At 40.8% G+C, this 17,873-nt stretch overlaps 1 protein-coding gene across 2 annotated transcripts; it reads left to right on the top strand.

Moving 5' to 3' along the window:
• The first annotated feature begins 1,038 nt into the window (after positions 1-1,038).
• camsap1a (calmodulin regulated spectrin-associated protein 1a) lies at positions 1,039-17,786 on the top strand. 2 transcript variants are annotated; one of them, XM_026353915.1, is made up of 20 exons: positions 1,039-1,387; positions 1,889-2,079; positions 6,344-6,606; positions 7,595-7,756; positions 7,840-7,920; positions 8,731-8,763; positions 9,781-9,922; positions 10,372-10,511; positions 10,592-10,688; positions 10,802-10,928; positions 11,368-11,447; positions 11,762-11,846; positions 12,002-14,351; positions 14,455-14,591; positions 14,694-14,902; positions 15,092-15,151; positions 15,446-15,533; positions 15,635-15,756; positions 15,903-16,021; positions 16,147-17,786. In XM_026353915.1, the coding sequence occupies exons 2-20, from the start codon at positions 1,890-1,892 to the stop codon at positions 16,435-16,437; spliced, it is 4,776 nt and encodes a 1,591-aa protein (XP_026209700.1). In that variant the 5' UTR covers positions 1,039-1,387; position 1,889; the 3' UTR covers positions 16,438-17,786. The 2 variants fall into 2 exon arrangements, with proteins under 2 accessions (XP_026209700.1, XP_026209701.1); XM_026353916.1 differs by lacking the exon at positions 15,092-15,151.
• The last annotated feature ends 87 nt before the right edge of the window (positions 17,787-17,873 follow it).

The raw sequence follows: 17,873 nt of genomic DNA, 5'->3' as shown, positions 1-17,873 counted from the left end.
ACATCACTGCCAATGCTGAAATAACTTGTATTTAACTAATTCATTTATCTGAACTCCTGACTGCTTTCAGTCCATTTCCACGGTAAAGCACATGCTTAAAACCTCTTCTTCAGAAAGTAGAAGATTTAATCTCAGAATCTTCATCATCCTTCTTTATAGTTTGTAAATCTAGATTAAGGAAAGACCATGTTTCAGCAGCCTTGATGTAGTGGTACTTTTGAAGTAGTGTACTTCAAATACTACTACTCAAGTACTACTAAATAAATGTAGTAATGGCAAACTGGCTAAGATCAAGTGTATAAATAGTCTCTCACAAGTAACTGTCCTTTATTGAAAAGGCTTCTAATTATGGGTACAAATGCATTATCAGCACAGTAAAAAAAGTAAAAGTACTCAAGCAGAGTAACCAATTTCAGAATAATGTACTGTACTGTATGATCAGATTGTAATTTTTGATGTTGGAGATGGTAGAGGCTTATCTAATTTTAATCACTTTATATGCTGCTAATGGGTAATTAGTTTATTTGCTCTGTTGATCAGAAAGTCTTATTTTAACCATAATAATAATGTGTAATAATTTACTTGTTGATTATAATAAATATTAAACTGAATATGCAAAGTAACTATAGAGTAGTCCGAGTGTGGTGGAGCATAGCAGACAGCAGATCATGAACAGGGAGAGCAGGACCTTGCTGAGTGGATTGATTTATAATTTCATGATAGTGCAAGCTTGAGTTACACATTGTGGTTTTAACACAGTGCTTGGATACGTTTAAGACATTTGCTGGTGGTGGTACTTTCCACAAAGAGTTTGCAGAGCTAGGGCCAGTTGGGTGGGAATGACGTCTCCTTCACCTAAATGTTTGTTACACCTATATAATTAGTGTATAACTAGACACTGAGTTAATTAAATTAAATTATTTTAAGGATATTTGTTTATTTTCTAGTATGAGATGCAGTACACTGCAGCTAAACCTAAAGCGCCCCCTAGTAGGTGAACAGGTGTATTGCAGCGGATGAGGAGGATAACACTGGTCCCCATAGCGACAGGCTCCTACAACAGGACTCCCCCCGGCCTCCGTCAGACCCGCTAATCCTCTCTTAGAGGCGATGACAGCTTCAGTATGAACCAGCCATCTTTTGGACATTACTAAATTCCTCGAGAACAGACTTCCGGATGCCTGCCAGTCAGATTTTTTATTATTGGATTAACGACCATCAGCCGCCAGGCGCAGCTTGATCCTGAGAGGCCGGAGATTTGTGTCGCTGTGCAGGGAGGAGTCCTCCGTTATTTCACGGTTAGCTGAAGCCAGAGCAGCATGTCGGCGTTTTAACAACACCCTTCTCTAACGTGAAGCTGTGGACAGGACCCGATGCGCTCTTAGAGGTGAGGCTTTGTTCATCTGTCGACTCACATTTGGAGGGGTTGCCAGTTTAGCATGGAGCATTGAAGTAAACGGTGCTAGGTTATCGTTAATGATCCGTCATTCATTGGTCACTTTGTCCACCCTCGACAGGATCCAGCTAGAAATAAATAACAGCAGCTACAAAAATGTTAATAAAGGCAGGACATTTGTGATATATGTCTAAAAGTGCAGCTCTTCTTTCAGTCCAACCTTACACAGCATCAGCTGATCATCAGCTGGAACAATGTGCAAATAAATGGTCTTTGGGAGGATTGTAAACGTGCATATATATGATCATAGCATATCAATAAGTCATGATTATACAAGGTGTGTCTGTGCACGGTGTTGTATATGTGAAATGCTTCATATCAGAGCAGGAGCTGTCACCGAGCCAGGCCCTGCTTGTTGTTCTTCATATCGATGATGTAATGCGGACGGATGGGATGTGGCAGTCACGTTTCTGTGTGTGTCTCCCTGTGCAGGATGGATGTGGAGGTGAGTGCTGGCAGGAACAGCACCTGGAGGAGAGCAGCAGCAGCAGGAGATGATGCAGGCGGCGGAGGTGGAGTAGGAGGCATGGAGGCTCAGGTCGTACCACTGGAGCAGTACGACCCTGCAAGAGCAAAAATAGACGCAAATCTCCGCTGGTTGTTTGCTAAAGCCTATGGTACAGGTGAGGTTTGACCTGCAGCTGCACATATTATAGTAACAAGAAACAGCACAAAATAACACATATGATCTTTGTCCAGAATATTGTAGTACTTGAATTAATTGCTAATATATGATGCTATCAGTTTATTAACAGCCAAACATATACAGCACATACTTCAGTCAAATATGTGGACAAGACCTGCAAGAGAGGATTTGAAAAATCATGTCACAGTGTCAAAAAATGTGTTTCCTAAAAGATGGGCAAAGTAAACATGGGAGGGGAGAGATGACTATGAAGTGGACAAAGGTCCCAGGAACCAGGTCCCAGGTTAGAATGAAATCAAACCACTGTCATTTTGTATTAATCTTTGAGTTATGTGAAATTAAATTAAATACTTTGGTTGGGATTTTGGTTGGATAGATAGATAGACCAAGAAATTAATAAATAAAGAGGATAAAGGAATTTAGATGTAATGTTGTCATTCAGTAATCGAGATAACAATACACTGGGTGTACATCTGCAGTGGTTACTTAGTAAGTCATGTATTGAAGTGTTGACAACCTTCCTGTGCATATTTAGAGATTTGTTAGTTATTATGTTATGTGTTGTCTGGTCCTTTTCATTGTCAAAAACTGTAAACAAACTTCCTGAGGACAAGCTCTATATACCAGTACAGCAGAGTAGTAGTCCAGACCCTTGTGTCTCTAAGTGAAGACATGATCTTGATCAGTCTTACATACAGGTCAGTAGTCTTGTCAGCTATGAGGAGGTCTACTAAAACATTAGAAATGATTGTTCTACATGGCCAGGCTGTAAGTAAATGTCTGCAAATTACTACTTGAATGTGTGTCACTCTCTGGGGAGTGTGAGCAGGAGGTCAGCTTTGATGTTCATGAAGCCCTGAAGTATGACATGGAAGCATTTAGAAGGAGACACAGAGACAAAAGAGGAAAAGGTCTCTTTGTCATCATATCTGTTTTATGAGCCAGACATAGGGTTGTTTACAGAAAGCGCTTCCTTCCATGTGGTGCTATTAGCTTGCAGTGACTCAGTGAATTCACTGGTATGAAAACAAAACCCTGAAAGCCATTGCTATCCCACATCAGCATGAGTGATGTCTCATTATTCTCCCAGTCGCTGGAACATTTAATGCTCAGCATCAGTGTTGGAAGTATCGCATCTAGTTGTTTACAGCTTTACTTCTTTGTTACCCAACAGTGTGTCGTTCCAGGGCAGAGATCAGGTGCCCATAATAAACACCAAACCATCGTCAAGCTTCCTTCCTTCCCTTAATCTGATTGGCTCCTTGTGACGTCACTGTGCCCGGCACACACTAAGGAGAGACTAATTTCTAGCACTAACTATCTTTTCATACAGTTCTGTATTCACTTTCGTCATTTTATTTTGGCGGCAACACTAACGAGAGTCAGGCTTTTTGCCTGAGAAGCTTAAAGTTGTGTAAGGTGGCATGTAGCAGTTGTTTTCAGTACGGATTCCTCTGGCAATTACTTCTTGATTGACTGTATGATGGCACAAGAAGAAACAACTCAGTGATCATGAATTAATTGAAATAGTTGTGCATTTATTTTCTGTTGGTTTTAGCTGTATTTTGCTGTAATTAGTAAGTTTTTTCTCGGTCATATTCTCATTCTAAGTAGAAAATTATGCTGCAACTAATGATTATGTTAATTAATTTCATTCTATTCATTTCACATTAGCAGATTACTCGTTTTAAGAAAACTCAATATGGTTTATTGTATCAGCTTACAAATGAGTATCTGATCATGCATTTGTATATTTTATTATTATTTTTATGGGAGCTGTTTTAAGGCCTCAGATTTTGAATCAGACCACCATAACTGAATAAAACTTCCTGATTGTAGAAATAAAAAAATGTGTAATGACAACAACAAAAAATGCATTTCCACTAGACTGGTTAGCCCATGTTTGATATACTCATCCTATCAATGTCCTGACTGATCTGGCCTAACACCTACACTTGTTTATTAAAGCTGCTTATTAAATAATAAACAGTAAAGAATGCGTTAGACTGATGTTTTTGAGATGCCCTTGTTTTAGATTTTGCTCTCTCACATTTACACCATAAGGCAGTACTAAAGCAGAGCAGCAGAAAAATATTAGTATTATTTTAACAGGCCTTGACACTCAAGACAATCAACTGACTAGATCTTATGTTACAAAATGTATGTACTGTACTTTCCTGTTTTATAATATTATCTCAAAGGTCTCTTGAAATACAGCATGTCTGTGTGAAGTTTGTTTTCCAAGATACAATCTGCAGTTGCTGAGATTAATTTGTGGTGGTCAGGTGAACTAAAATTGACTTATTAGATTAGAGAGCAAACAAAACCAACACAGCAGTGCTGAGAGGACTGTGTGGTCTGTGTGTGCTGCTGTGAAGGTCCAGTCACATGTTTATGGGTTTAATGGGATTTAATCTGAAGGCTTGTGTCACTGGTAAACATAGGATGTACTACAGGTTTTTAGGGAAACATTGGTATCTTATCTAATTGTTATTGCTACAAACCAAACCCACTGGCCTTTTTTCATTTGCAAACCTTTACAAAACTTCAGTGTTTTCCAAATTGTGCATTTTCTATAGTGTTGACTACTTATAGACCTTCATTAAACTGAAGAATCTGGGTCCATATGCCAACTTTTTCTGCTGTGTCAGATTTAAAGTGTCTTTTCGGAGTGGCTCAACTTAAAGACTTTATGTCCCAACATACTATTTTCTGGGGAAACCTCCATTGCACATTTTTCTAGAAATAATAGTCATGTTTTAGCCCTGCAGAGTCCCGAGTCTGACAGTTCAGCCCTAACTGTCAGCACCACCTCTGCTGATCAATCTGATCAATTTCCCCTTCACCCCGTCCTTTTCCCACATGCACACCAGGGTGGGCTTTACAACTTGGATCAGGTGGATGATAAATATCTAAAGAGAATTAGTAACTAGGATGAGAGAGGAGCTCCTGCCTACCCCCCTCCACGTCGCCACACCACATACACCTCCTGATGTCAGGGACCATAAAATGATTCAGTGAGCAGGCCTTGCTGAGGATATGGGACAGCAACCCAGCCCCCACCTTCAGCCATGCTGGCATTCCCCATCATCTCCATGGCAACTAGGGAGGATGAGGGGCCATTCTGGGACAGCTGAGGCTAAGGAAGTGACAGGGTAAACGAAGAAATGAGCTGGAGGAGGGCTTGCAAGATTTGTTTTTTGCATAGATGAACATTAATGAGACCGAACAAGACAGAGACAGAGACAGAGGTGTATATAATGAGCATTTTCTCACATGCACACTGCAGCACTGCACAGCAGTAGAGATAGATACTGTTGGTGGACAGTGCCAAGCAAGCAGTCTGTTGTGAAAGACACAGCTGAGGTCTTCACAGTGAGCTGCAGTCTTAGAGAGAAAGAGTGTGTGTTGTCCTGTTTTCCTCAGTCATCGTGACTCGTAATGTCAATCAAAATAACAATCAATGCTATGGTTACCTCTGCATCAATGCTTTTAAGGTGGTTAAGTATTGATTTAAATATTACCCTTTATCCTTTTTCTTATTTTCATAGTCATCACAATCAAATAGAGGTTTACTAAAATAAGGCCAAGGTTTTAAAATTATACAAGCTTTCAAATTAAAAGACATATTTTTTATAAAAGAAATATTTTTAATAAGCATTTTAAGGTTAAATTTGCTCATGTTTTTCTTTTCTTTTGTCCTTCATTCTACACCTCACCATACCATCTGCTTACTCCACCAGACAACAGTCATTCTGACTAAAGGCCAGAAAGTGCTGGAAGCTAAATTTAATGGGAGCTTCAGGTGTTAACTCTAGATTAACATGTCCAAGTCATTTAAAAATAGTTGCCCTCTGTTTGTGTCCAGGAGGAGGACAACGCCAGGCTGGTTATAACAACACCAGCTTAAGTATGAACGCTAAGTCCTGTTAGCTCATTGGCTTAAAGCCTCTGGCTTCCCTATATGCTTCAGGGATGCTGCCTGTCATGCCATTTAACTGCTGACTTTGTCTCAGTGCGTCCTTCTTGCACTTGTGTCTTCTTAGACAGTCTAATACCTTGAAAGTCTGGGCGCTTCTGTGTTATGTAACATGTACAACATGTAGTGGACATGTGACATGCAAAATTAGTGCTGATGCATGGTGTCATTACAACTTTAGCTGAACAAATCACAGCCTAATAATCAAAAGGTCATCAATTTAATAACATATATTTATGCTTGTCATCATTCCCCTTTCTAGATCACATCCCTGCAGATCTGCGTGACCCTTTCTACACTGACCAGTATGAGCAGGAACACATCAAACCCCCTATCATCCGCTTGCTGCTGTCTGGAGAGCTCTACTGCCGAGTGTGCGGGCTCATCCTGCACACCGAGCAGGCCGCCTCACTCCAAAGCCACCAGTCTGTCATCCAGGCCCTGTCCAGGAAAGGCATATATGTCCTAGAGACCGACAACACACATGTCTCTGATCTGGACCTCAGCTCAGCTCCCATAAAGATGGTGGGTATTTATTTTGTTAGTGTTGTGTTCAGAGCTTTTTTCACTCTAAGACGTACATATAAAATACATATAAAAATATATTAGACAATTAGTTGGTTATGAAATATGAGAGCTTTTCACTTTTATGTAAATTGGAGTATATTCACTGCAGTAGTATAACCTAGTTGAGCTGACACACTCCCACCCACACTTACCATCTGGTTACAAGCTAATGTGACTTTGCTTTCCAGGACCAAATGTGATCCAAGAGTATGGGAATAAATAATACACCAATGGATGTTGCTGTTTTGCAGGTTTCAGGATCTACAACTAAAATATTCATGAAACAAAATGAACCAAAGTCTCAGCAGTTTTTATCTAATATAAACCCACTCTTCACAGACATTAGTCACATCCCACAGGTGTGAAAACACAAAAGGCAACAAGCTGGCTGAGAAGCAGCAGTTCATGTTGTGTTATCAGTGATTTCAAGTGTCAATATACAAATGTGCACACCTTGTTCCTGGCTATAGGACTGTTATCTGGTATCTGGCATGTGTTTGAGATTGAGGTGGTGACCCGCTGTTCATGCCAGTCATTGCCATTTTACTGAAAAACCTTTTAAGTAAAACAAAATCCATGTCTCAGGCTTCCAGCAACAAGCACACTTCGATTTTGTACAGATTTAACTCACCCCTGGCCTTTTTGGAGAATTTTGCTATTATACCTTTGAATATTTCTGTCTGGAAGGTTCCACATGTTTCCATGGCAACAGTGATGGAGTATCTCTTACTGTACATCGTAAATTTAAAATCATCATGTCATCACTGAAATGAACACATGCAGTACTACTATTGATAAGAAAGTCTGATGATTTCATGCAACATACTTTATTAACGGTATTCTTATTCACAGGTACATCAGAAATACATTGAAATACACGTGGAGCAAAATATATATTTTTATTGTGATGGCTGGAAAATCCAAAATTATGTTTCTGTTCTTCCAGAGCTCCCACATCCGCCTCATTGATGCCCTAATGATGGCCTACACAGTGGAAATGATCAGCATAGAGAAGGTTGTCACCAGTGTCAAGCGCTTTTCAAACTTCAGTGCCTCCAAAGAGCTTCCTTTCGATTTGGAGGATGCAATGGTCTTTTGGATCAACAAGGTTTTAACCAAATATTGTTGTTAATGGTTGAATTTGGTCATTTTTTCTTCTTTGTTGACTGATGATTTCTTCTGTTACATCAGGTAAACACAAAGATGAGAGAGATCACAGAAAAAGAGCTGAAAATGAACCAACATTTGCTGGAGTCACCCAGTCACCAGAAGGTAAGACATTGTGTCTCTTGGTTCAAGTCCTTTGTCGTTTTCTCTATGGAAAAGCTTCCTCTCTGAATAGTGTCTTTGTCTAGTGATGTTGTTGCCTTTGTCCATTTGTAATTCTGGGTGCATGTATCCTATTCCAACTGGGTGTAAATGTCATGTGTGTGGGTTTCAATTATTGTAACCTATTTTACTAGTTGTCTTACTTTGAATTGGGACATCATGAAACTGTAAGCTTTATAGCTACAGGAAGAATGATGCTTATCTGCACACTACAATCTAAGCCTTTTGTTGATCACTGTTATAATTAGGCCAAATTATCTACTTGTGTCTCCTGTCTGCATTGTACTCATCTATGTACAGATACCTCTCACTCGGGTAACATAAAAACGTTATTATTCTCGGGCATGTTTTGGCTGAATATATATAAAAATATATGTGTCATGTCTGCTTATTGTGCAGACTATGTTTGCTTTAATTTTCTCATGCCTCTTATAAGACCACATCTTCTATCTTTTTCAAAGGCTAATAGAGTTGTACTTTATGAGTCTATAACAACATGAAAGCATAAACATAGTGATTCTTACTGAACTTTAAAATACAATATGCACCTTTACATGTTTTCCTCTTCTCTGATAAACTAGACTTGCTTGTCTGTTGCCTAACCCTGTCCAGTTGTCTTTAACATCAGATCTGTCTCCATGATAATGGGGGATATCAGATTAATTGTCACTGTATCTGACCCTTGACTTGTGTGCTGCTCTTCCTGTGTGTGCTTCCCCCAAATTCCTTCCTTTCCTGTCTCTTCAACACTAGTCTCCTTCCAAATGGTATTGGAAACTTGTACCTGTAAGTCCAACCGCTAGTATCTCCTGTGTGAGTGTGTGCACTGTAAGTCTGTTTGAGGTGTTGCTGTGTGTAACTGTTAGATCAGAAAGCACAAAGCAGGAGCCAAACTAAAAATAATATCTAATAGATAAAACAGCAGACATGAATTAAAACCTATTATATAGAGAATGCAGTCATGTATAAATGTCATGATGTTCACAGTGAACATACCACACTGACCATTGGTGGCACAGAAACAGCACTCTCAAAATGTCCCTTGCTCTTTTGCTTTGCATCAAAGCCTTTAGCAATTCCCTCAGTTTTCAGCTTTTGCATCAACCACCTCCCTGTCCCATAACATTCACCTTCTACTGTGTCTTTCTACACTTTGGTTTACATCTTTTGTTGTTATCCAGCAAAGCTAAAGTGAACTGCCAGGCACTTGTAACTCATCGTCACCATAAATCAAACTGTCTGGAGCTCAGTGTTTGAATGGCTCAAGTTCACTCATCCACTCATGGCTTGTCTCATTCCATTAACATCCTCCCAATCATTTCTTTCTTCCCTCCCCAGCCCGATTTATTGCATGCTCTGGCACATTGCTTATTGGAGCCTGTGGAGTTCTCTCGCGTGGTAATATACACACCTTTGACCCTTATCTTTATTTCATCACGACCTTTGTTGTTTTTCTATTTCCTCCATCATTTATCACACGCACCATCTAATAAAACCAAGACCCTCAGTCTTAGTTAAAACACTGAACCTGAGCATGAAAACCATCTTTACCAGTTAAGTGAAGACACAAACACAATTCAGATTACAGACACAGATTAATAAATGTCATTATTAACTGAGAATACGCCAGCTGCAGGTAGCTACTGTGTGTTAAATAAACCTAGAGAATGAAAAATTATATAGAAACAGTTTTTCTTTCAAAACCTATGTAAGAAATATTGTTTAAGTGAGCATGTGGCTTGATGTTCCTATTAGATAGATTTGTGTACTCTATGTAAATGTGAGTCCTCTCTTACTCTGTAGGTGCGTTACCGCAGAGATCACCTGTCAGGTCGGACGCTGCAGCACTTCCCTCTGTTGGACGACTTGTTGAAGGATGTCTCTGATGGCATGGCTCTGCTTGCTGTTATCCATTTCTATTGTCCTGAACTCATTAGACTGGAAGGTGCAGTAACACTGGACTACTAAAAGATATTAGCTGGTTGTCATGATTCCACCACTCTGCTGCATATTGATTCTTTAAAAGATTTGATCTTTCTGGGAAAAATGATTACAACACATGCTTTCTTGCTGAGTGGTAGATCAGAGGATCACAACCACTTATTTGCATGATAAATATGGAGTCGAGTCAGGAGAGTGTTTCTATTAGCTTAGCTTGAAAGCACGGGGCAAAACCTTGTGTTTAAACTTCACTAATTACCTCTTTTGTTAATAGTATAATTATATCTCCTTTTGTGTAGCTCCTCTCAAAGGAAACCAGAATAAGTGCTGGTAGTACTGATCTCCTCATTTAACTCATGGCAATAAAGCAAAAGCATTAAAAAAAAAAACTCTCAGAAGAAATACCTTCAATAGCATTAACAATGTCGACCATTGTTGTGTTATTCTGTGCAGATATCTGTCTGAAAGAAGTTCCCTCCATAGCCGACAGTGTTTACAACATCCAGTTAATAAAGGAATTTTCCAATGAGTACTTGAACAACTGCTTCTATCTGAAGCCAGAAGACATGTTGTATTCACCACCAGTATTGAAGGTGAGCCCCTTTAACACTTTAAACAGTCAAAATCGACATCGTCACGTCTTCCTGTTTAACGTGACCACTGTTTTTTGCAGAACAATGTAATGGCTTTCATGGCTGAGCTTTTCTGGTGGTTTGAGAGCGTGAAGCCAGACTTTGTACAGCCCAGGGATCTCCAGGAGATCAGAGATGGTACAATTAACTCTACATTGTTATTTACCTAATTGCTAGTGGCTCTTTATACACTGGTGTATGGTATTATAGGATCCTTTCTAACCATTAATATCCCCTTCTGTCATTTGTAGTGAGATTATTGCTGCAGCCTAAGAGTTCACGAACCAATGTTCCCATCTCCAGTGTTACCAAACGTAGTTTTATGACATCATCAAACTCTGCTGACACCTTGACCACACCTCCGAGTCCTGACCTCAGGTATTATAAAGTAACTTTGATACCACCACATAGAAACAGTTTTACTGATAAATGCGCTTTAGTTGCTTTGCAGATTTTCCTGGTAACATCTATTCACTTACACATTTGTAATACACTAGTTAATATGGTAAGCAAAAGCAACCTCTGTGTACTGTACATTTAAATAATAATTTAGCACTTTAATTATATTTTCATACTACCCATCAGCCACACACAATAAAACCACTAAACTGGTAACTGAAGTGTTTTTTTGGGACAAGTTAAACCCACAAAATATTAGACAGGTGGTTTTAATATTGCGGCTGATTGGTAAGTGTCTTGGCGCTTCACATATAGTCATAATGCACCTTAATGTAGAACACTATTCACTTTAATACCATTCCAAAAATCGAAGTTTTTAAACTCTAAATCCCAAAACCCATTGTCTTTTTTCTTTCAGCACTAATCCAAGGTCATTAAGTCCATCTCACTCTTTACTGCCCTCAAGGCAGAAACAACAAATTGAGGAGAGCGCTTCAGGTACTTTAAAAATATAAAGATTTAATCTGCTGCTGAGATTAAAATATACAAAGTTATTCAAAAAAGACACAAAGGAGAGACAGTAAATTGCATGAAAAACATTCTGATTGTTCTTTGGAGGTAATGAAAGGTACTTGCAAAAGAGCAAAAGCACAATAATGGTTCTGCAGTGCTGAACTGAGTGTGTTCCTGCTCCTTTGCTTGTACTTCTCTTACCTGTTGTTTAAGTTCATTTCACTAGAATGTTTAGTGCTATAACACATTAGAGACTTAATTCTCACAGTTGTATTATGGATCATATTTTTTTCATACAGAGCTGAGAAAAAGGTCGAACTCTGTGATGCGTGCAGATGAGCAGCACCAGGGCTCAATACTGGCCTGGCCAGAGAGGAGGCCGAGGTGAGCAATGTGATTACAACCTTCACAATTTCTAAACTGATTACAGTTATTCAGTCTCATGGATCAGAAGGTACATATATAAAATACAAAATGTTGTTATGACTTAAAACATATGCTTTGAAATAAACCATATATCTTCTTCTGCTCCTGTCAAGGCCTCTATCCCAGCCAGTGCCCTATGCCCTGCATTATCCCCTTGAGGACAATGCGGACAGTATCAGTCTTGCTCGCTCCATCAGCAAAGACAGCTTGGCCTCTAACATCATGAGCACGCCCAAACACATGCTGAGGTCTCAACACAGACTTAGTGGTCAAAGCCTCCTTAGCCACATGCGCATAGAGGACGAAGAGGAGGAAATAGAAGAGGAGGAACTAGTTGCTGTCATCCACCCATCTTCATTTTCTAGACAACGTCTAGGAAGTGACATGGAGCAGGATGAGCTTGAAGTCCAGAGTGCAATCTGTTCCTCAAGGGCTTCCAATACTCGTCGTTCTTCCCACCTTGACAGCAGTCCTGTTACTCCTGAGCACCGGGCAGACAGCTTCTATTTGGAGCCGTTGATGCCTGCCATCCCTAAGCCAGCCAAGGAGAAGAGCATCAGCCTGAATAAGGAGGAGGAGAGTGGTGAGAGTCGCAGTAGAGCAGCAGTAGCTGCTAGGAAAACTTTAGCAAATGCCCCAAATACCTCACAAAGGAAATTCCTTGCAGCAGAGTCAAACAGAAGTACCTTTACAGCCATACCTATTGCAGAATCAGTCCCCAGCTCTCTCAAGCCACCTACAGAGGGGTCAGAAGGTATCTCTCCATCTGGGAAGAAACAGTCCCAAGGCTTTTACCTTCATCTGTCAGGAGAGCCAGACAGCCACAGTCCGTTCTCCAATGCATTGGAGGTTGGCCATGACTCTGACTCTGACATTGCTGACCTTGAGGAAGATGAGGAGGAGGATGATCAGATGGAGCTGCTTAAGGAAGTGGTAAAGAGAGGAAAAGGAAAATGCTTAGAGGAAGGAGAGATATATGAATGTGGAGAGGTAGAAGGTGAGTCAGCCAAACTGAGAGAAGACTTGAAGTTAAGTGAGTGGGATGACAAGGAAGATCGCAGTGGATGCTCTAGCCCTTGTCTCAGTACAGTATCGTGGTCGAGCAGCTGCAGTGCTTTAGGGAGTGCCAGTGTGAGAATGACCAGCTTTGCAGAGAGAAAGCTCCTTAAACTTGGACTCCGTGACGGATTCTCAAGTACCAGTAGCTCCCAGAAGACCACACCAGATGGCTCTGATGTCACCCCATGCCCTCCTTGGCAGCTGAAGAGTGAGAGCAGCTCTGGCTGGCTAGGGAAAGAGCCTGTTCCGGTGTTGGGGAAGCATATGATGGCGAATCCCTCTGTAGTGCCTTCAGAGCTGCTGCAACTTCACATGCAGCTAGAAGAGCAAAGACGTGCTATTGAGTATCAGAAGAAGAAGATGGAGGCCCTATCAGCAAAGCAGCGACTAAAACTAGGGAAAGCTGCATTCTTAAACATTGTCAAGAAAGGTGGAGGGAAGAGTGACACACTTCCTTTACCCATGAAACACTCCCAGGAATCCTCAGAACAACCTGCTGCTGACAGGGGTAAATCTAAGATCCAGTCCTGTCGGGATGACTCATGTCTTGATGCTCTGAAGGTCCAGGTGAAGGCAAGTCAACCAGAGGTGGGACAGATAAACAGGGACAACAGATTGAACACCCTGTCTCAGGATAGTGGGACTGAACCTGACTTGAATGAGTGTTCCCGCTCCATAGATCTATTAAATGAAGCCATCAGTTCCATTCAGCAGCAGATGATGCAGCTTTCCTTACAGCAAGACCTGCTAATGAAGCACAATGCAGTCTCACCTCCAGACACTTTACAATCAACCCCTGGTACCCCCAACACAACACAAACAACATCTTCTACTTCAGACTCAGACAAATCTTTTGCAGTTCACTTTGTAGACATTGGTGACAACAATTCTGTCCCTGCTCGTCGCCCTCCCAAGCTTAGCTCCAGCCAACGTGGCAAAGTCTCAGAGAGAAAACAGAATAAAGAGAAGAAAGCTTCTATCAAGTTTAATAATCAGGTCCAAGAGTGCATGTCTTCTCCTAGAGAAAATAGTGGAGACCAGGAGACGGGGATTCTTGCTGAGAGCTCCAGGTTAGAGAGAAGTGTTCAGAGAAGCATCACCTTCAGAGTCCAAGATGGCACTGGTGAAGGAACTGGGCGCTTCTCAGAGAAACACAAAACACAGGATCCACCAGTGATCTCCAGTACACCAGTATCTCCCTCACAGTCTGCAGAACCAGAAGAGAACGAAGTTGATAATCCAAGAAAAGAGGCGTTGAGTGGAGAGGAGAGTACAAGGGTAAAGGGTCAACTTATTGAGGTTGACCTGTCTGAACTTAAGGATCCATTGGAGGATGGCAGCGCAGATGTTACAGACTGCGTGGTTGAAGGCGAGCAGAAGAATGTGCTGGGCTTCTTCTTTAAGGTAGGTTTCTTGCTCTGTACTTTTGTGTAACTTGTAATTTGATGTATCGAGAGTGCCATCTGAGAAGCATAGCTCCTGAGTGAATCACTCCTTTATGTTCCAGGATGATGAGAAAGCTGAGGATGAAATGGCAAAACGTCGTGCTGCCTTCCTCCTCAAACAGCAGCGCAAAGCTGAAGAGGCGAGACTGCGTAAACAACAGCAAGAGGCTGAGAGTGAGCTCAAACGTGACGAGGCCAGGTACATTTTCACACACACTACTTGTGGCACATGTGTGCAACGATATATTGTTGTCACACACTGGAATTCTACCTGTTTGAACTCTCTTTTATATTCTCCTAGGCGCAAGGCTGAAGAGGACCGTGTTCGTAAGGAGGAGGAGAAGGCTCGACGAGAGCTAATTAAGCAGGAATACCTGCGCCGGAAGCAGCAAGCACTGATGGAAGAGCAGGGTCTGGTCAAGCCCCGCCCACGAAATAAATCCCGTAGGAGTAGACCTAAATCGCTGCACCGCGAAGAGTCCAACAGCCTCCCCAAAGGATCCACCACACGTAAGAACACCTACTTGAATAGGATAGATTTTCGTGTTGTCTATGTTGTCTATATATTGTCTATTTGTAATAGTCGTATAATTATATAATAAAGTAGCCTAATTTCTAAGGCTATTCCGTGTGTGTGTATTTCCTGTTTAGTTCACGTGTCTTTGTCACCCTCTGAGTGTTTACATGTGTGTTGTGCAGGTAATTCTCTGAAGGTGTCCATGTTGATCAAAACCCAGGGCTCAGCAGGCTGCAGGGAAGGTGAAACTTTAACCTGCTCTGCATGATGTGATAGGAAGTCTACACACTAGTTTATGCAACAAACACTCAGGGGGTCACTGATGGATTACATAGAAAGGTTAATTAAAATCCACAGCAGCCGTGAAGGATCCATTTGTCATATTGTGATGTTGAACCTTCTTGGCCCTCGTGCCAATCAGTGGCTGTTTACATTTAATTTTAAAAAGTGTATTTCAAGTAACATACCTTCATGTGGACATTGTTATTTTGTTTGGTAAAGTAGAGTCCAAACCCCGCTGTTTTTGTAACTTCTAGCTGATCTGAGCTGCAGTCATCGGGGATCAACGCTCTCTTTAGCGACTGAAGCAGACAGTGTCATCTCAGGAGGGGCAGAGTCACAGAGGTGAGAATTGTTGTTAACTGGAGGTGAGAGGTGATGGTCTTGTTTTATCTTGTATACCCATCTACTGTAGTAATGGTTTGACTTATAAGTGTGTCTTCCAGGGCCGGATCTGTGTGTTCTATGGAGTCGTTCCCTGTGCTGAGCAGGGCATCTAGCAGGAACATGGAGAGAGACTGGGAGAACGGCTCCATAGCATCTTCAGTTACTTCAGCCGAGTACAATGGTGAGTAGAAATGCAGAAAAAAATCCATATTTACTATTCATTACTATTTTATTCATTTATTTTTTTACAAATGCGTAACAAACTGTAGGTTTGTTACGCATTTCTCTTACTAATCTAATCTCTATGCTATGTTTTATTTGTAAAAGGTCCCAAACTCTTCAAGGAGCCGAGCTCCAAGTCCAACAAACCAATTATCATCAATGCCATCGCTCATTGCTGCTTGGCTGGAAAGGTTAATGAGGCCCAGAAGAATGTTGTTGTTGAGGTCACTAATTTTATCACCTTATTTGATCACGTTATTCAGGCTATGGCTTCTATATGAAACTATCTTGCAGATTTTAGCCCATATTTTGCTATATGCAGATATTTTATTTTGTATTTGGTTTACAGGAGCTGGAAAAGTGTGAATCTAATCACCTGATCATCCTATTCCGCGATGGTGGGTGCCAGTACCGAGCCATTTACTCATACTCGCCAGATACTGAGGAGATCATCAAGTTCACAGGAACAGGACCACGCACCATCAGCCGGAAGATGATTGACAAGCTCTACAAATACAACTCGGATCGCAAGCAGTTCACTGTTATCCCTGCCAAGACTGTGTCTGTTAGCGTGGACGCCCTGACCATCCACAATCACCTCTGGCAGGTCAAGAGACCAGGGAGTGCGCGGAGGAAGTGAGAGGGAGAAGGAGGGAAAAAATATGGGCCACATTTTTACACTTTGTGTTTTCTTATTGTTGGGCCGGACCCAATAATCGTGGAGGTGACTGGTGTGTGATTATGTGATTGATATATCACTGGAGAGGGACATTTGCTCATGAATGGAGATGTTAGTCTGAGGCAGTGTGAGAATAGGAAACACCTGCCAATTGAATGTACTTTTCTTTTGGTGGTGTTAGTAATTTTATTCTGCATGTCACACTTTATGTTTTAATGTGTGGGTACGTCCTACATTAATTAGGCACTACTGATGATGGATTTTTATGTAGCAGCGAAGAGGGATTTAAATTGTGCCGTTTAACACTACTACTACTGATAACCAGTACAACTACCGACAGCTTGGCAAAAATAAAAAAAATACCCTACTGCTGTGATTAATCCTGGCTCCACATAATGTTTATCTCCCATAACTACTGGTTAGTGGTTTTATAAAGAGGGAGCTTTGAACAACCTTTTTTTATGAGTGTGAAACGCGTGTTAGTGAGTGGTAATGTCCAGTCTTGTTTTCTATTTAGCGTGTGTGGGGAAATGAGTGAGTATTTGTGTTGGGGAAGCGGAGAGCTGAACGCGCCGCTTGTGCATCCAGCTCTGAATGTGTTTACTCTCTTTAATTATGCTTTAAAACTTCTGCCATGCAACAGAACAACAAAGCAAAACAACAAAACAGTTTATTTGTTTTAGTTTGGAAAGCTGCTGATACAGTGGAAGAGAAATATTGTTGTTTTTACAAGAGGGAGAATTGTACTAGTATTTATTCCAAATGCAAAGTGCTTTGGAGATTCAGTGTATTATACCTTATCAGTAGTGCATTATATTGTGTTCCTACTCATATTCCTCCACCCATGTGAGCCATCTGAGATCTATGACTGGCTCATATTGCTGAACCAAAATGAACTGAGCTATGCCACTGAGCCATTTATTGCCCATTAACTGCTCACTGGATTCTAGTGAGCAGAAGATTTTAATGTAGCTTCTGGCGCTCAACACTAGTAATTTCCCTGTAATGACTGATTGTCAGCAGCTGTTAAAACATCGGGGGAACTGCACAATACTTGATATTTGTTTGCTGCATTTTGTACATTTTTCAGTAGTATTTTTTGTACATTATGTACAAGTTATGTTTACTAAAAAGCAGGCACTATTTTGATGTTTATTCTATTACAGGCTTTCAGAGATGTCTTCTTTCACTGTGTTACATTATGTGTTAATTTATTTTGAAGAGATATAATAAAATGCAATTAGGTAAGTTTTCTTGCTAAAGTGGTTTTATGTGTGTATTTCTGTGTCTTTACAATATGTGCACCAGATGTTCAGACACGTCCTGCTTTATTTCTCCACTTGCAGTGCACTGTTTTACTTTTCTTTCTTTCATCCACATCAGCCTCATTCCTGTGT

Source organism: Anabas testudineus, chromosome 12, assembly GCF_900324465.2.
Source record: "Anabas testudineus chromosome 12, fAnaTes1.2, whole genome shotgun sequence".
NCBI lineage: Eukaryota > Metazoa > Chordata > Actinopteri > Anabantiformes > Anabantidae > Anabas > Anabas testudineus.
Note: the sequence above shows the minus strand (reverse complement) of the source record. Positions and strands in the feature narration are given on the sequence as shown.

Bases quoted from the DNA above. Each gene is read 5' to 3' on its own strand.
- camsap1a (XM_026353915.1), top strand. From the start codon at position 1,890: ATGGATGTGGAGGTGAGTGCTGGCAGGAACAGCACCTGGAGGAGAGCA. The intron at 10,689-10,801 runs GTACAATTAACT...TGTCATTTGTAG, and splicing joins TCTCCAGGAGATCAGAGATG to TGAGATTATTGCTGCAGCCT. The intron at 11,847-12,001 runs GTGAGCAATGTG...GCTCCTGTCAAG, and splicing joins TGGCCAGAGAGGAGGCCGAG to GCCTCTATCCCAGCCAGTGC.